This window comes from Musca domestica, unplaced genomic scaffold (genome assembly GCF_030504385.1).
Source record: "Musca domestica strain aabys unplaced genomic scaffold, Musca_domestica.polishedcontigs.V.1.1 36, whole genome shotgun sequence".
In the NCBI taxonomy this organism is placed as follows: domain Eukaryota; kingdom Metazoa; phylum Arthropoda; class Insecta; order Diptera; family Muscidae; genus Musca; species Musca domestica.
The window spans coordinates 2,671,961-2,691,964 of record NW_026712318.1 but is presented as its reverse complement, the minus strand read 5'-3'; the positions used below and the strand labels follow the sequence as shown (position 1 = coordinate 2,691,964).

The window sequence follows — 20,004 nt, the reverse complement described above, 5'->3', positions numbered from 1 at the left end:
GAACTTAATATACTTGTTTTGTGTTATTTAAGTGAACATCGCGTAAGTATATTTCGTATACTTGTGGCGTCGTGTCTTTGCTGTGTTTTGTTGTTGCTTTTACCGCCAACAACAATTTTCAAGGCTTTAAATTACGTCGTAAATTAGAACCCAAAACACAGATGCTTCGTCCTTGGGGGAATCTGTACAACAGTGGAGCTGTTACCTTCTTAAGGCAACTGCACAACCTAACCTAACCTTGTTACGAGGCCAGATTTAGCGAACACACACAAATCGTTCATATGGGAATATTATTTGTTTATTACAATGCTATGTAAGAATGATTGAAATATTTCATTTGTTTATTTTTCTTTCGAGGCCCAGCTTAATAATCAATATTTTGTATTAGAAGGAAGGCATTACAAAACAGGAAAAAATAACCTTAATATTTTCGCCACAATAATTATCATATAGTAATATACAAATAGTTTTAAAATTTAATTAAAGGGGGTCTCTAATGATTTGAAAAAGTACATTATTTTACATATTTATATTTAAAGAGAAAAAAAAATAACTAGAAATTCTTAATAATTTGTCAATGGTGGTGGTGATGGTGGTGTAGAGTATATATCATCTAAGTATGGAAAATAAAAATTTTAAAACGATAATAATTATTTTATTTATACTATACACAATGATAAATAAAATTCTTTTTTATTTTGTTTTTTTATTATTGTTAAAAAAAAGACGTAATAATAATAATAATGGATAAACGATTTACATGCATTTGAAACATGCAATTCTGTCCTACGAAAAAACGAAAATAATCGAGCAAGCTTAGCTGTGATTTTCGTTTTTCTTTCTGCTCCAACAAACAAAGGGGGAGGGGGGTGGTTTTCCTATTTGTTCTTTCTTTTTAAATGAAATCAATACAAGAAAAATCCATGAAAAATTGTCATTCTTATATTGTGGTATAGCTCGAACTGTTCCAGTTTTCCTATAATTTAATGTTTCTGTTTTTTTTTTTTTTTGTATTATTTCAAATATTTTGCCAAGCAAAAAATAGTTACGTAGCATGCATTTTGGCGCGCCGCCTCCTTTCCGATTATTTTATTTTAAATATGTCTGGTTTCTATTGCTGTCTGTATGTGTCTGTGTTTTGTTGAGTCCATTGCTGAACTTATGTTTTCCAATTATTCTGACGACTATTGCTAGGTCCTGGTGCTGGCGGTGGTTTTCTATCTAATAAATATTGTCGCTGCAATTCTGCAGCTCGTTGTATGTCCGCCAATGATGGCGTCTGAGCTTTAGATGTTGATGCAGAGGAGGATGTTGAAGACGAAGACTTGTTTTTATTTGTATATGCTAGAAAATGATTGGAAAAAGAAGAGAGGCATCAATCAAAACATGGAATTTCGCAAATTAAAAATTAATTTCACTTACCAGCCACTTGAGCCGCTTGAGCCATGGCCATTTGATAGTATACTAATGGTGTAAATTGCATCATATGCTGAGGATTTGTTGCTAAACCTTGACCCAATGCTGCAAAGAGATGTTGCAAAAATAAGGAAAATATTAAATATGAATACAAAATAGTTAATGAATAAATCATATGTTTCCTAGCGTCGCCACTCAGGAAACCTGGCTAAGTTCTAAGGTACAAAAGCAATAGCATTTTTAAATTAAGCTAATGGTTAAAGGAATACGAGCTGTTTTCTCTTTAAGACACACTCGCTGTAATCTCAAAAGAACTAGGATAGGGGCGAAAAAAGTAGAATTGTAGTTAAGTAGGTTAGGTTAAAGGACGCGCGGTTGTATAAACAAGCACTCCACTCGGAGACCTATTGGTCCATTGTGTTCATCCTAATTTTGAAGAAGATTGGAGAATATAATAAAGAGAAGAGAAGGAAATGATGAATAACGGATAGTGAAGAAGAGAGAATCTGAATAAAGAGTAGAGAAGTTAGTCCTGTATATTCAAAACTTTGATCCTTTTTGTGGGAGGTATGGTCCGATCTCCAACATCATTATAACAAATCTTGTGTTAATAGAAATATTGAGATGTACCAAATCTTAATGGAATCGGATGTTGATTTCGTGTTTTATGAGCTTCATGATTATTCAAAATTTTGACCCTTTGTGGGGGAGGTACCAGAAGGAGTTGACCGATATATTCCATATTTACCCCAGACCTTGGGTTAGTAAAATATTGTGAAGTGTGTAATTTGAAGAGAACTGGTTGCTTGTTTCGGATTTTATGAACGTTCTGGTTATTCCAAACTACGACCCTTGTGTGAGAGATACCAGATAGGATGGTCTAATCTCTACCATCTTGTGTTTAGGGAAAGATTGAGATCTTATGTTTATGGAAATATTGAGATGTACTAAAACTGGACGGAATCGGATGTTAGCTTCGCGTCTTATGAGCTTCATAAATATTCAAAATTTTTACCCTTTGTGGGGGAGGTACGAGAAGGAGTGGGCCGATATATCCTATCTTAACACCAGACCTTGGGTTAATAAAAGTATCGTGAAGTGTGTAATTTGAAGACAATCGGGCTCTTACATCACATTTTGTACGAGTTATAATTATTCAAAATGTTGACCCTTTGTGGGGGAGGTACTTGATGGAGTGTACCAATATTGTTCATTTTCGCACCTGACCTAGCACTGATGCAAATATAAGGATTTGGAAAGTTGGAGCAAAATCGGATTATCCTTTCTCTTTCTGTGCAGTAAATTATTTTCTTTGAAAATGTTATCATTTTGTGCGGTGGTACCAGAATAATTTCACCGATATTACCCATCTCTGAACTCGATCTAAGTTTGACAAAAAAGATGTAAGTTAGAATACCCTCCACCATTTGGTAAAAAAATTGGCAATTTTCACAAAAAAATAAAATCCATTAAAAATTCCGATATTACCCATCTCCGAACTCGATCTAAGTTTGACAAAAAAGATGTAAGTTAGAATACCCTCCACCATTTGGTAAAAACTTGGCAATTTTCACAAAAAAATAAAATCCGTTAAAAATTCTGGTAAGATCTTAAAAATACCGAATGTAGCCGTGGACCTGCACAGACAATTTTCTGTCTTAGGATATAGTATCCATTACGAACTTCAAATACCAAATTTGAGACAATTCCGGTAAGTAATGTCGCTAAAATCATTAAAATACCGAATATCGGGTGGCACCGTTATATAGGGGCTATACGAAGACGTGGATCTGCACACACAATTTTCTGTCATAGGCTGTAGTATTCATTACGAACTTCAAATACTAAATTTGAAATAGTTCCGGTAAATAATGTCGCTAAAATCATCAAAATACCGAATATCGGGAGGTACCGTAAAATGGAGGCTATACGAAGACGTGGACCTACATGGCCCATTCTCTTATTTATGCTGTAGTATCTATTACGAACTTCAAATACCAAATTTGAAACAATTCCGGTAAATAATGTCGCTAAAATTATCAAAATACCGAATTTCGGGAGGTACCGTTATATAGGGGCTATCGAAGACGTAGATCTGCACAGACAATTTTCTGCCATAGGCTGTAGTATTCATTACAAACTTGAAATACTAAATTTGAAATAGTTCCGGTAAATAATGTCGCTAAAATGATCAAAATACCGAATATTGGGAGGTACCGTTATATGGGGGCTATACGAAGACGTGGACCTACACAACCAATTTTCTGTCATAGGCTGTAGTATTCATTACGAACTTCAAATACCAAATTTGAGACAATTCCGGTAAGTAATGTCGCTAAAATCATCAAACCTACATGGCCCATTTTCAATACCAATAGTCCTGCAGACATAATACACATTTGAGTAAAATTTTATCAACTTATAATTTTATAAATTGAACGGATTGCAAACAAGTACTAAACTTATACGAAAATTCTGGTGTTGATATCGGGGTTTTTTCTACCTCTCACCGCGTCCGCTCAAAAGCGTAAGTCTGTCATATTGAATTGAAAATGCAGAGAGAAATCGATTCTACCGACTTACCTCGAAATATTTGCTGATGGAAAGCTTGCATTGCAGCAGCAGCGGCAGGATTTGTATTGCCATGGGCTGTTAAATTTGCTGCTGCAGCTGCTGCCGCCGCTGCTGGGTTTGTTGCCGTTGCTGCTGCGGCTGCTCCCAAATTGGCTAAACCACCGAGCGCTGCCAAATTACCCAATTGGCCAAGATTTCCTAGATTACCCAAATTGCCCAGACCACCTAGACCTGCTAAATTGTTGAGACCCGGCAAACCAAGTGCCCCTAATTGGGCAGCAGCAGCTAAGGCAGCTGCTGAGTATTTTTCATATTGTTGTTGCTGTTGCTGCTGCTGCTGTTGTTGCTGTTCGGCGGCAGCTCTTTGTTGCTGTTGTTCGGCACGATGATGGTCACGTTCACGTTCCCTTTCACGTTCTCGTTCACGTTCACGCTCTCGTTCCCGTTCTCTTTCACGTTCCCGTTCACGTTGCTGCTGCTGCTGATGTTGTTGCTGCTGTTGTTGTTGCTGGTGGTGATGGTGATGCATTTGGCTAGGCGTTGGAGTACTAGGACTGGGTTGCGATGAGTGCGATATGGAGACACGCGACGATCTAGGTGTCGTTGGAGGTGGTGGAGGCGGTGTTGGTTGATTTGCTGGCGGCGGTGTGGGTCGTGGCGTTGGTGTTTGACATTTGGTGGGTATAACCGTTACCGAAGGTGGTAAATTAACCAAAGCTGCTGCCGTCGAAGCGGCATGGGCCATCTGGGGTTGTGATTGATGGGCCGCCGATGCCACCGATTGTTGTGTTTGACCCTGTGATTGCTGCGATGCCGTTGAAATTGATGCCATTATATGCGCATCCACCGGCGATGGACTACTTTGTGTGGCTAAACGTTGTTCTATTTCTTGTTCCTGTTGTAATGCCTTGACAAAGGCCTGTTTCAGTCGATTGGTGTGTTCAGCTTTCAAAGCCTTCTTAACATTAGATGTGTCACATTGTTCACATATGACCTTGGGTTCTTTGTTACCTGGAAGAATGTGTACAGAATGAGTTGTTGTTGTGAACAAAATGTTGTGATCCTTCAGCAGAGCAATGCTTACCACTTGGTTTGTCCCATTTCCATACGGGAGTAAAATCTATTTTACACTGAGCACAACGCAGGGGTGGCACCACAGCATTTGCTTTCTTATTTGTCGTTAAATAATCGACCACAGTCTCTAGACCTAAGAGATATACAAATTCTGTATTGCTGGGATTCGGTATGAAATGCATCTCTGGTGGTGGAGGCTTAGGTGGTGGTATCTACAGGAAATAAAAAAGAAAACAACAATCGAATTAGAAATTGTCAAGGAAGAATATTGACAGTATCAAGCAAAATAGTATCAGTCTGTTTCGCCGACAGATGTATACCCCCATCCTTGAGTTATGATTATTTAAACTGTTTATCCTTTATGTGAGAGGTTCCGAAACGGTGGGTCCATTATGGCCGACTCGTATCTCACCTAAGACGAATAAATTTATTACAACGTGCCAGATTTGGACCAAATCAAATATTTCCTATATCGCCGACTTGTTTCGCAAGTTAAGACAGATATAAGTATTGGAAATTGTGACCCTTGGTGGATGAGGTACCAGAAGGGCTTGGCAGCATACCATCTTCTCAACAGATCTTGCGTTAGCAAAACTATTTGGATGTGTGAAATTTGAAGAGAGTTGGAAGCTTATTATGATTTATTTGAGCGTTTTGTTTTTCAAAATCTTGAACCCTATGTAGGGGAGGCACGAGAAGAAATGGTCCGATCTGTAGAATTTTCATAACAAATCTTGTGTTCATGGAAATATTGAGATGTACCTAGTCTGAATGGCATCCGATGTTAATTTCGCGTCTTATAAACTTCATGGATACTCAAAACTTTGACCCTTTGTGGGGGAGGTAACAGAAGAAATGGTCCGGTCTGTACCATCTTAACATATCGTGTGTTGATGGAAATATTGAGATGTACCAATTCTGAATGGAATCGGAATGGAATTTCGTGCTTTATGAGCTTCATGGATTTTCAAAATGTTGATCCCTTGTGGGGGAGGTACCAGAAGTAGTGAACCGATATACAGCATCTTCACACCAGACCTTGGATTAATAAAAATATTGCAATGTGTGTAATTTGAAGAGTACCGGATGCTTATTTCGGATTTTATGATCGTTTTGGTTATTCAAAACTTTGATCCTTTGTGGAGGAGGTACCAGAAGAAATGGTCCGATCTGTACCATCTTTATAACAGATCTTGTGTTGATGGAAATATTGAGATGTACCAATTCTGAATGGAATCGGATGTTAATTTTGTGTTTTATGAGCTTCATGGATATTCAAAATTTTGACCCTTTTTGGGAGAGGCACCCAAGGGAGTGACTGATATATTCCACCTCCACACTAGACATTGGGTTAATAAAAATAGTGTGATGTGTGTAATTTGAAGAGAACCAGACGCTTATTTCGGATTTTATGATCGTTTTGGTTATTCAAAACTTTGATCCTATGTGGGGGAGGTACCAGAAGAAATGGTCCGATCTATACCATCTTTATAACTGAATGGTGTCGGATGTTAATTTTGTGTATTTTGAGCTTCATGGGTATTCAAAGCTTTGACGCTTTGTGGGGGAGGTACCAGAAGAAGGGGACCGATATAATCCATCTTCACACCAGACCTTGGGAAAATAAAAATATTTTGATATGTGCAATTTGAAGACAAGTGGACTCTCACATCACATTTTATACGAGTTATAAATATTCAACATTTTTACCCTTTGTGGGGGAGGTACTTGATGGAGTGGACCTTTTTCGCACCTGACCTAGCACTGATGCAAGTATTAAGATTTGCAAAGTTGGAGCAAAATCGGTTTATCCTTTCTCTTTCTGTGCAGTAAATTATTTTCTTTGAACATTTTGGCCGTTTGTGGGGGAGGTACCAGAAGGAGTGAACCGATATGGCCAATCTCCAAACTTGATCTACGTTTGACAATAATATTACGATGTACAAAGTTTGGATCAAATCGGATACTCCCTTCGACAGTTATCGTGCACAACAGCCAGACAAACCAAAGGACATCACTAGATCGACTCCAAATGTCTTGAATCGGATTATGTATTTGGTCTAGAAGAGACCTAGAGTCTAAAACCGTTATTTCGATTTCGTTACGTTTTGGTCCTATCAAATGATATATACCCTCCCCTCTCTAGCCATATGGCTGAGGCTATAAAAACGCCACTCACCTGTAGTAAAGTTTTCTCCAATTGTTTACGTAGTGCCAGTTTGGCTGCAGCCTGCCTTTGAGCTGGAGTTTGTACATCTTCGCGGGAATTCAAGCGATCATTCTAAAAGAAAGGAAAGGGTGATTACATTTTTTTCTTTGAGGGGACTTGAAATTTACCTTTAGATCGTTGTGTTGTTGATTTTGTGTGGATGCCAACGGTGGTGCTGGTGTTATTGATACCGAGTTGTTGATCGTATTAGGTACCTTAGAATTATCCGAAATATTAGGCTGCTGCTTATATTGTTTGCATTTTCAATATGTTTTGGTTAGTTTAATACGAGAACAAAAAATAATAACAATAATGTCCAGAACAGACACAACAACAACAACAAATGGATGAAGAAAGAGGGGGGTTAGTTATTGGATGAAATCGAAAAGTTAAATTACGTTTTTTTTTTCAATGGATATTAAATGTTTTGAAATCGGGTAATTGAAGGTATTATGATATGACTATAAAGCCGTAAGAGTTAATATAAAAGTTAGTATCAATTACTTTTAGGAGAAAACCTTTCACGCACACATTTACGGTTACAAACCCCAGGCATGAATCAGAGAAATATAATGTCGTGATACACATAATTTCAAGATTCATAGCCCTCGTATAGGTCGATATTGAGTAGGTGAAAGGTATTCCAAAAAATAACCTAATTTTAGATATCTGTTCCCAAACTAATAGCATTGTAGACGGATATTGAAATATTGTAAAATGTAAATAAATGAAATAATGATATTGTAAAGGTGTTTCTGTTGTAAGTAAGCGATGTGTATGTGTCTGTGGATAGGTGTAAATGTATTGACGAAAACAAGCAAAAAAAAAGCTGTAAGTTCCCTCCACCATTTGAAATGAATTTGGCAATTCTCAAAAAAAAAAGAAATCCTTTAACTAAAATCATCAAAATACCGAATATCGGGAGGTACCGTAACATGGAGGCTATACGAAGACGTGGACCTGCACATACAATTTTCTGTCTTAGGCTGTAGCATCTATTACGAACTTCAAATACCAAATTTGAAACAATTCCGGTGAATAATGTCGCTAAAATCTTCAAAAAACCAAATATCGGAAGGTACCGTTCTATGGGGGCTATACGAAGAGGTGGACCTGCACAGATAATTTTCTGTCTTAGGCTGTAGTATCCATTACGAAATTCAAATACCAAATTTGAAACAATTCCGGTGAAAAATATCACTAAAATCATCAAAATACCGAATATCGGCAGGTACTGTAACATGGGGGTTATACGAAGACGTGGACCTGCACAGACAATTTTCTGTCTTAGGCTGTAGTATCCATTTCAAACTTCAAATACCAAATTTGAAACTATTCCGATGAATAATGTTGCGAAAATCTTAAAAAAACCGAATATCGGAAGGTACCGTTTAATGGGGGTTATACCAAAACGAGGACCTACATGGCCCATTTTCAATACCAAAAGTCCTGTAGACATAATATACATTTGAGTAAAATTGTATCAATCTATTTCATTTCGTTCGGAAGCTAGAGAGATTTCCACAGACGGATAGACGGACAGACGGACTAAATCGACATAGAATTTTATGCTGATCTAGAATATGTATATATACTTTGTGGGGTCTAAAATTTATATTTCGTAAGGTGTTAAAAACGGGATGTCAAACTGAATATACCCTCCATACAATGGTGGAGGGTATAAAAACATTTTAAAATCAACATTTTAAGACATCATGTCGTCAATATTCAACATTGATTGATATAACTATACTTGGGAATACTACTGGCCTAGCATGGGAATGGAATGAAACACAGCGCTTACTGCAACGATCACATTACAACAACTCACATTGCGTGATTTAAGTCCTGACGGCGGAGCCGATGTTGGCGTTATAGTCACCGATGGTGTTATTGTGAGATTCGGTAAGTTTGTACGTGGCGGTAGTACACTGGAGGATGATGAACGTGTCGATGATGTAGCCGCTTGAATGCTAATGGAAGATGATGAACCGCCAGCTGTCAGAGTTGCTCCGCCTGGCAATGATGAACGTGGCGGTGGCAATATAGAATTACTACTGCTGCTATTGTTGTTATTGCTGCTGGAGTTGTTGCCAATGTGGCTACTGTTGTTGCTGCCGGCCACAATGCTGTTGATGTTGCTACTGGAACGATGAGGTGAAGATGTCGCTGATGTAGAATTAAGATTCGAACGGCTGTTGGTTGCACTGTAAAGAGATTTGATTTTAAATTATTTTATATACGAAAATCATTTTTTGTTTGTTAGAGTTTCGGACAAAGTCAATAAGAACCCGTAGAGGAAAAGTCAAAAGTCGTGCTGGGCCGACTATATGATAGCCTACACCACTATGCATATTTAGTAGAGCCCCCATGGCAAAATAATTCGTATGAAGTAGATCATACCACCTATCAACATTTGGCTGTAGAGCAGCAATTCTGAATCGATTTCCACTAAATTTGACGGTGCCATTTTAATCTTTCATACCAAATAACATTGCCCTAGGGTGCATGATATCAAAAAACAAAATATTTATATCGGAGATGGGGTTCCACAAAATGGAAGCGAACGTCCCGAAATTCACTCCATTTGCTATTATTTGCAAAAAAAATCTGAAATCGGATTGAGGATATATATGGGAGCTATATCCAAATCTTAGCCGCTCTCGATAGAATTTGGCAAATGTATTACCGAACTCTATGAGATACACAGGGTGTGATGAAAAAACTGCAATCAACTTCAGACTGCTGTCATTTCTAAGCCACTCGTCCCACAGCTGTTAAAATTATTCCAGTGACAGCTCTTTATATCGTTTACAAGCGTACAAAAGCTCTTTGGTGAGAATTTTGCAGAAAAAAAGTTATTCGTGATGGAATTCAAACGTCATAGTGTGAGCCCTCGAGCATTTAAGTGTGAATAAATCTTTTGTGTCTCGTACCATCGCTCGTTTCCGTGATACTGATCGCGTAGCCCGACGTCAAGGAAGTGGACGGAAGAAAACAGCAACATCAGCAGAAATGGTTCGAAAAGCAAAGAAGCGACTTGATCCCTTTGAAACCCGCGTCGCAATGGCTCGTGAGCTGAACCTATCACAATATTCCATTCGGCAAATATAGAAAAATGAGCTCAGGGTAAAGCCATTGAAATTCCGAAAAAATGCCAGAACTTACACCGCAACAGAAAGAAAATAGACTCAAAAGAGCTAAAGAGTTGCTTCGCTTGGCCTGGGCGAATGTGTTGAACTGCCGAATTTGATTTTCTCTCTCTCCGATGAGAAAACCTTCGTTGTCCAGCAGTTTGTAAACAAACAAAATGATCGTGATTACTTGCCAAAGAGGTCAGCTGAAAATGTGCACCTTCGGTTGGCCGACTCAAGCGCCGGCCATGGTGATGGTGTGGGCCGCCATAACAGCCGATGGTCGCTTTCCGCTCGTATAAATCGACAGTGGCATCAGAATAAATGCCGAATATTATCGCGAAAATATTCTGGAGGGTGTATTAAAGCCTTGAGCACGCAAACATTTTGGCCACTGACCTTGGAGATTCCAACAAAATTCAGCTCCATCGCACTCAGCACGTGCCACTCAATAATGGTTACAAAATGAGGTTTCTCGCTTCATTTCCAGCGCAAAATGGCCACCAAAATCTCCGGATACCAATCCGTTGTAGTATTTGGGAAAGCAAGGTTGGCACTTGCCTCCGCCAAGTTTGAAATGTTAGATATCAACTATTTGTACTGACGCCAGTCGGACATGAAATTCCGTAACAAAAATTCAAAATTCCCAAGGTGGGATGATATCTCCGGAACAGTATAACTTCTACCATTCCGGAATTCCTCGCCCTCCAGACGACATAGATATCGTAACGTATGGGAATGATTGAAGGATCAAGGCATCGGTTACTATTTCGCGGTTTTTGTCACCTACTTCTATGCGAGGAATATGAAAATATTCGCCACAAAATCAACCGCCGCACTATTTACCCCATTCAAAAGAGTTGAATGTGCACGTGTGCACGAGGGGAATATAATACCGTCCCCGAACTACTTCAAAATACCTGTATGCTTTTTATGTGAGCACCTACCTTGCGGTCTATCTCATAGTGGTCGGGTGAATACAATGCGTCTACCAACGCCCCCGCAAAATTGAGTACCAATTCGCTCGCACATTATTTGGACGCGGTGGCCTCCTTGGTTAGGAGCAGAGCCTATCTAAACTCCTGCCCTTCTATGGATCTGGCACCCGGTTGGTAATGCAACTCCACATTCGAGTAACACACTCCCCCCGCGATTTGTGTTTAAACCACAGCCACCGTGATGCTCCCACTAGGGGGTCAACACCAACTGCCATGCTAGATCCGAGGATGTAAGATATTAGAGGAAAATATGTTTAAGTCGTCCCCGCAAACAACAACTACCTGCGTCAAAATGAAAAGTAGGAATAAGGTCCTCATAACGCGATATGTGTGTCTGTGGTCCGCTATGCGGCCCCAGATTGGTCCGCTAATATGCTTCCAGACCTACCAAAATACTGCCCTGAGAACTGCAGTGACCGGTCACCGCGATTCTTAGATTACACCTGCTAATTGATAGAAGAGGGAAAGTTCTTCCACCAGATTACCGGTGAAAAGGCCTTAAATTCTTTGCAACCGTTTTCCAACTGTATTTTCTGCTGGTTTCTTCGATGAGAACCATTCGAAACAGTCTCATCAATTGGAAAAACAATAAACTGGGACCTACTTCGGGCGAATTCATCAGCCCATTTCATTCCACCCCATCATGTGTAGTATTTTGTCCATTAAACTTTTAATTTCGTCCCTAGACAACTTCTAAAAACCTTTTTGTGACTAGGAGAACCCAAGGATGAGTTCAGATTCAGATGTCTTGCCCCCACAATGGATGGGTTTATCTGAGAGAGAATTTGAAGTTATCAATAATTACAATATTTATAGACTAGTTGATAAAAGTTCTACGACACCGAAACTTCTCCCATAAAATTGCGTTAATGCGAACATTTGCCTCCACACTTACCTTATGGTAACCGATGATGAGATATTGTTACTGTTATTGGAACGTGAACTTTTACCATGGGCGGGTAATGGTACAGCGGTCGTTGGTGTCACACTCAATGCTCCCTTAGATGTTAAGGCGGTCGGAATGGCAGCCAATGGATTAGATGGTGATACACTTGTTGGTGTCACAACAATATTCTCCTTCATCACATGCTGTGATTGTTTGAGTTTCTTCAACAACACCAATTTGGTTTCTTCATTGCGTAAATCGTCGCGCAAAATACGCAAACCATTTTCTCGTTCCTTTAATTCGGCGGGAGTCAGTTCTTTGATGGGCACATATGGTGGCATTTCTTCATCATCCGTTTCCGAATCGATGTTGCCATTCTGTTGACGGCCACCGTTCATGCGAGCTGGCAAGAGGACAATATCGGGAGCCTCGGCATAGGATTTGGGTTCGGTGCGAGGTCGTAAGACACGTCTCTGTACTTTGTTTTCTTCGGCTGGTGGTTGGGGTGTTGCGGCGGCAGCTGTTGACGTAGCATTTGGAGTTGCTGATGATGATGTGTTGTTGTTGCTATTTGTTGTATTGTTATTTGTGGTAGAGGGATCAACACTTGTTATGGTTGTTGATATGTTATTTGTTGTAGGTGTACTGGAACCACTGCCACCGCCACCGCCACCGCTCCCTATTACTCCTCCAGCTCCTCCTGCGCCAGCAGCAGACGATTGATTTGTGCTATTGCCATGTGTACTGCTTGTGGCCGACGGTGAACTGGGTGGAGGTGGCGCTGGTGTTATTGTCAGTCCCGAATTTTGTGTCAAAGCTCTCAAATCTCTAACCGTAGCCGGTGTAATAGTCAGGGCAGGGTCTCGCCCAGTGCCTAAACTCAAGTCGACGACATCGTCGACTTCCATTTTGGCCATCTTCGCGCGTCGCGTCGTTTTGGCTTATGTTGAATAATCTGCAAAAATAGATATAGAGAAAAATTCATTCATTAGAACACGTTGACGTTTTTTGTTACAAAAAAAAAAGAAAACACTTTTCGATTACTTTTTCTTCCAAAGATTTGCATTTACTTCTATTTCTTCTTCTATTCACGCTAAACGTTTTTAATAAATTATGCTTGGGAAAAGAAACTTGCACCGTATAGAAACAGACGGCAAAAGAAAAATGGAGAAAAATAAGAAAAAACACACAAAAGCAAAAAATATCAGAGGTTGCTAGACGAAGACGACGACGGCGGCAATGGCGAAGGCAACGATGACAGAATTTAAAGATAAACGAACGAACGAACGGGTGTATTGTTTATTAGCTGGCCGGCACGTTATGTGTGCATGCGAGTAGAGGGCCTGTGAAAAACTGTCTTTTGTTGTTGTTGTCCTGTAAACGCCAAGTGTTTATTTTTTGTCTGTGATTCCTGAGGTTTCCAAAAGAAAAAAAAACTCTCCTCTCCTACCAACTACTCTCATTTTGCTATACATGTCAATGTTATTTTACTCTCTCGCCAAATGTGTATCTCTCACACTCGAGAGCATGATGCAATAATACAGGGAGATGCCATATCAACAGAGCTGGCCACAGATTTTGAAATTGTAAACAAAAAAAAATATATCGGTAACATTCACATATATACATACATATGTTCAAACTTTTGTGGTGAAAAACTCGAAGCAATTCGTTGTACAGTAGGAAAATTAAGAACTTGGATAAAAATAGCTTAAGATGGCCAATTTTAATTACTTTACTAAAAAAAATTGTTAAAAAAAAAACAAAAAAAATACTTTTTTGAAACTTGTTCTTAATAACGTATGGTATTCCTATGGTATGGCATTATTAAGAAAATAAAAACAATTTAGAGGGTGATAAATGTTTTAAAATCATCAAAATGCCGAAAATTAAAATCATCAAAAACGTGGACCGATATATCTCATTTTCAATACCAACCATCTTAGACACAAATACGAATTGTTCTGTCGGACAAAGCTAAATCGACTTAGAATTTTATGCTGATCATGAATATATATACGGCGAATATTTAGGGATGTTACAAACGGAATGACATAGGGTATAGGTTAGGTTAAAGGATGTGCGGTTGTATAAACAATCACTCCACTCGGAGACCTATTGGTCCATTGTGTTCATCCTAATTTAAGAAGATAGGAGAATAGAAGAAGGAGAAAAGAAGGAAATGAATAACGGATAGTGAAGAAGCGAGAATCTGAATAAAGAGTAGAGAAGTTAGTAGGTTTGCATCCATGGTGTATCAGCGTGTCGTCCTTAGCCATTTTAGTCTTCTGGCTAACTGAAGAATGACTGCTGGCTCAATGTCGGAGAGGGAGGACAAATCTGGCAGAATTTTCTTACCCAATAGCCTCTGTCTCGCTCCTATAAGAGTTGGGCAGTGGCAGAGTAAAGCTGGAAATACATAAAGCGCTTATCTGGCTGGCTTAAGTCATCGGCTGGTTTTTCCGAAATGAACAAAGAAGCCCAGGGCCAAAATCGAACTGAGTCAACCTAAAACTCCTTTGTTCATCTATGAAGAAGCCAGCCGATGACTTAAGTCAGCCAAATATGCTCTTTATGTATTTCCAGCCTAAGTGCTCTACCGTCTCAGTTTTTTCCTCGTTCTGACACAGCCTTCAGTATTCAGTGTCGTCATCCTTTAGAAAATGTTGCTTAAATCGTCAAAATACCGAAAATCCGATGATATATGTGCGCTATAGGAAAACGTGGACCTATGTATAGAATGTTCTGCCACCGAAGCTAGAACCTAACACGAACTACAAATACCAATTTTTAGAGAAATCCGTAGAAAATCGTGGCTAATACAGTGGTAAAATAACGAACCTTGGGAGGTACGGTTATTTGGAGGCTATTGTAAACGTAGACCCATTGCCAGATTGGTATTTTTCTAAACGTGCGCACCGTGTATTAGGCAGACCTGTAAGCAAAACATTTAAAAACTAAAATATTTTTGAAAAAAAAAAATAAAATTTTTTAAGATAATGTGGCGTTTCCACTGCACTTGATTCGCTCTCTATTCGTTGTTTGACCCTTAACTATGAAAAAACTACCTAATTCTTCAAAAATTTCCTGAGCGAACACTCATATTTGTACGTTGTTCAAATCAAATCACTCTCAGAACAACGAAAAAATATGTCCCATCCCTAACAAATGAGAGCATTTATCGAAAAAATAAATTATGACATTCAAAAATTAAATATAGAAAAATTTAATGAAATTTTAAAAATTTTTGGGAAGACTTAAAATTATGAATGAAAACTACAATGTTGAATGGCGTATGTACATTCAAACGAAAGTACATTTTGTTTTCTCTCTCATCCGAGGTACGCATTTTATCCACAAGTTGAAATTTCCACAGAAAACTGCAAAAAAAGAGGCAATATTTTCAAAAACTTTGTATCGGCAGAAAAAATGTTTGACAAGTGTATCTCCAGCAAAATTTAAAAATAGAAAAATACAAAAATATGTTCAAAATGTCAACAATTACACAAAAAGTTGAAAACGTGAATGAAAATTATAAAATTAATGATATAATAAATATTTGGGAGAAAAACAATCATTTCTTCTATTCATATAAGTAAGAATTTCATGTATTTTCGTATAAATTCCCATTAAAATCAACAAACAAAATTTTTGAAAAAAGGAATTATTTTACTATGAATTACGAATCGTGCCGTATGAACGGGTTAATTCGTGTACATAATTCTGAGAGCGAACAACGTTGTTCGGTTTCCAATGGAAACATGCTATAATAAAGTTCACAATTGCTGATGCATCTACCCGTATTATTCTACCATTCGCAAGAGATATAATTTTTTCTGTATGTACTTATTAAACAATTGGGTTGATATACTACTACAACAACAACAGCCACCAGCCCCCATTTGCGCCACATCCAATAGAGCTGGCAAACTATCGATCGATTTGCTCTCTCTTAGATAGTTTCGATATTACAATTTCATAATATCGATAACTGAAGGAGGGTTTTAGCTGTAGATTAGATGAATAAAAGTGTAAGCTGAATAATTTGTAAAATTCTAAAGGTAGACATTGGACACATTGTTCTGTTCCAGAACCTGCAATAATCAACCAGTTTTTTTTTTATCTCACCCTGTAGATACAAATATTTTTATAATATAATTAAGTATATTTAGGTTTATATGAAAATAAGTTATTTCCTGAAGTGGAAACTTCACTCTAAAATTACACATTAAAAATGTGTACACAATATAAAAGAATTGATAACTTTTGTTTTGGAAGAATCTAAATTTTTTATAAAAAAAACTATTTTTAATGTCTTTATGTCAATGTTAATTTTTATACAAAACTGAATATGTTGTACTTTTTTTTACTTTATGTTCTTTACATGAAATAAACACCAAAGACCTAAAATGGTAAAGACTAGACAAAATGCTTTTTGAGCAAATGGTTTGTGTCTATAATTCGTAGAGTAACAGCTCATGGCTGATACGTGTTAATGTAAAAATAACAATTACGGAAACGAATAACAAATACAATTTTGAAAAATCCGAAATTTTGGTTTCAAAATTCTATTTCAGAGACCTTTCTAAAAGTTTGCATATTGTCTTAGCGGTTTAAATCAATGCACATTGGTAGCTATGTTGTTATGATATCATAACAACAGAGGTATTTTCACAGGGTTACCATATTTGGACTCAGGCTTGTCCTATCTTTACACTTCTATGTCTTTGTAAACACTTTTGTTTTGTTAAATATGTATTAATTTAATAATTTATACGTTGCCGATTTAAAAAAATGCGAATGCCGATTTTTTTTCTGAAAAATTGACGATTTTTCTTGAAGTTTTGTTGGCAGCCCTGCTGGTGAATTCTCTGGACGGCACTTTTGCAATAATGTTTCGAATCGTAACGTCACTGTGACGTTATCGGGACCATACTATCAATTCAACTAAAAGATTTTTTCATTTTATTTAAAAAAAAATCCCAGTGGCTCTTAAAAATCACTCTTTAGTATTTTGTTTCTTTTGTTGCATATTTCGTCCGATAACCTCGACAGAAAAGCACTCATCAACCCATACATTGTTTTAACATATATTGTATCGATAATATCGATAGTTTGCTTTGATTGTTTGCCAGCTCCAAGAGCTGTCTCATGATTTGTTTTTCTGTTCTTTGTGTGGTATATTTTCGTACTTCAAAAGCTTACTCTTTATTGTTAATAAAACTTTCACTCAACACTTCGGAGGCGGCGGAGACGACTATGAGGCCGGGCTAGTCAATACGCAGCACGTTTTTCTCAGAAACGACGATGGCAGTCAGTGGTTGGAGAGTGTGGTGAGGTGTGTTTATGGTGACGTCGTCGTCTTCTACTCTTGGCCAAGATAATCACATATTTTTCTTATTAAAATTCTAATGTGTTCGTTCGGCGGTCGGTTCGTTCACATTGCCGGCGTCAATGCGATAATGTTTGTTGTTGTTGTAACACAAACAACGATAAAAGTAATAATATTCTATGTGTTGTTTTCCTTTTATTTCCTTTCGTTATCCGTGTTTGTGTTTCGTTTTTTTCTGTTGTTGCTCAATTCATGTGTGTGTTTTTTTATTACTTTTTCTTTTTTTTTTAGTTTCTTCCTTCTTGGACTGCGACCTTGACACTGTAAATGGAAATCATTCAACTCTCTGACAATTAATTGTTTTTTTTTTTATAAGGAATAACTAACTGTATTGTTGAAACAAAATATATTATCGAACTAATTTTGTACGCATGAAGGTGTTTATGTGTGAGCATGTGCGTGAGTGAGAGAGAGGGAGAGTTGCAATGCCACAACTAATGTCAGAGGCTTTTTAGTTGTCTTTGGAGTTGGGGAAATATTTTTATAGATTTGTATAATATCAGCTATTTTGTGGCAAGTATTCCAGAAATCTTATCGATATGCATTTGGACTTTGCGCAGTCGAATATATTGACCTACATTCGTTAAAAACATATTTCTAGTTGCCACAGAGAGTTGCATTAAAATAAGTGCGACTTTATACAGGACGTACGACAAGTGCAGAAAAATTATTGTTTTTCTTTTCTTAATTATCATGATTTTAATAGGTATGAAATAAAAAAAAATGCAACGTCTATGCTAAAAAATAAGGGATATTATAAAATTCTGGGTGAAAAGAAAGATTGGTATACATATTTATCACAACGCGTTTAAAGGTTGATTTTTTTAAGATATATAAGAAAGTTAAAAAACAAAAACAAGTAAAATAGTATCAGTCGGTTTGACCGACAGATGTATACCCCCAGCCTTGAGTTATGATTATTCAAACGGTTAACCCTTTATGGGGGAGGTTCCGAGGCAGTTGGCCAATATTGTCTAATTTGTATCTGACCTAAATCTGATATAAATATCTCCTTTCGTTCCATATTTGGACTATATCATCTACGTCCTATACTTTTTATGAAATATGAGAAAATTTTTGAAATATATGGAAATATGCGTGAGGTAACAGCTATAGCGGACCGAAGTATTCCATTTTCACACTTCATCTAATACAGATAAAAATATTGCTATGGGAAAAATTACAGGAAAATTGAACATTTTTATCCGATTTTATGCCAAATTATAAATTAAGATAAATTAATTTCAGAATTCTGATATATTTCGATATAGCAAGTTGTAAAGAATCGCCGACTTGTTTCGCAAGGGGTTGGGAGATATCTATCATTCTCAAAACAGATCTGCGATTAGCAAAAAAGTTTATGTGTGTGAAATTTAAAGAGCGACGGAGGCTCATTTCGTTTCCTTTCTTTCAAAATTTTAAACCCTATATGGGGGAGGTACCAGCAGAAATTATCCGATCTCTACCATCTTTACGACAGATCTTGTGTTGATGGAAATATTGAGATGTGCCATGTCCGAATGGAATCGTATATTAATTTCGAGTTGTATGGGCTTCTTGGATATTCAAAATTTTGACCCTTTGTGGGGGAAGTACCGGAAGGAGTGAACGGATCTCTACCGTTTTTATTTCGGATTTTATAAACGTTTTGGTTATTTAAAACTTTGACCCTTTCTGGGGGAAGTACCAGCAGAAATAGTCCGATCTCAATCATCTTTACAACAGATCTTGTGTTGATGGAAATATTGAGATGTGCCAAGTCTGAATGGAATCGAAAAATTAATTTCGTGTTTCATGAGCTTGATGAATATTCAAAATCTTGACCCTTTGTGGATGATGTACTTGATGGAGTGGACCGATATTCATTTTCGCACCTGACATAGAACTGCTGCAAATATTAGGATTTGCAAAGTTAGAGCAAAAATTGGATTATCCTTTTTCTTTGTGTGCAGTAAAATATTTTCTTTGAAAATGTTGGTCTTTTGTGGGATAGGTACCAGAAGGACGAGCAAATATTGCCCATCAACGAACTTGATTTATGATAAATGTTTCTTCAAAAATAAATAGATTTGTATGTGTTTTCCCATATGACGCCAATTGGAGGTTGCTATGATATGTATTTATTAACAATTTTCAAACATTTTAATAATTTTTCATTCAAAAATTTCAATTCCAATATTAATTTGACAGTTCATTGTCCCAGCAGCTGTGTTGATGCTACTACTACCTGGTATTCTTCTACCATGATGACAACAAAGAATGGCAGTAGAGAGAGGCAAACAAAAATTTCTTGTTCAGGGTTGCCATTTTTGCCGACATAT

At 37.5% G+C, this 20,004-nt stretch overlaps 1 protein-coding gene and 1 long non-coding RNA gene across 6 annotated transcripts in view; one reads left to right on the top strand and one right to left on the bottom strand.

Moving 5' to 3' along the window:
- Positions 1-276: 276 nt before the first annotated feature.
- Positions 277-20,004, bottom strand: part of LOC101890266 (AF4/FMR2 family member lilli) — a 126,444-nt gene continuing 106,716 nt past the window's right edge. Inside the window, exons 1-9 of one of the 5 annotated variants that reach the window (XM_059125938.1) lie at positions 17,497-17,634; positions 12,301-13,246; positions 9,105-9,480; positions 7,402-7,515; positions 7,244-7,345; positions 5,075-5,276; positions 4,000-5,001; positions 1,423-1,521; positions 277-1,344 (exon numbers count right to left, since the gene is read on the bottom strand). In XM_059125938.1, the coding sequence (XP_058981921.1) occupies positions 1,160-1,344; positions 1,423-1,521; positions 4,000-5,001; positions 5,075-5,276; positions 7,244-7,345; positions 7,402-7,515; positions 9,105-9,480; positions 12,301-13,208 (2,988 nt within the window). In that variant the 5' untranslated portion in view covers positions 13,209-13,246; positions 17,497-17,634 and the 3' untranslated portion in view covers positions 277-1,159. Of the gene's footprint in view, positions 1,345-1,422; positions 1,522-3,999; positions 5,002-5,074; positions 5,277-7,243; positions 7,346-7,401; positions 7,516-9,104; positions 9,481-12,300; positions 13,247-13,335; positions 13,650-17,496; positions 17,635-20,004 lie in introns of those variants that run through there. The other 4 variants (XM_059125936.1, XM_059125939.1, XM_059125940.1 and 1 more) reach the window with 4 other exon arrangements.
- On the top strand, positions 17,662-18,051 carry LOC109613353 (uncharacterized). The gene is made up of 2 exons (XR_009342841.1): positions 17,662-17,789; positions 17,915-18,051. It is a non-coding gene; the product is annotated as an uncharacterized LOC109613353 (long non-coding RNA).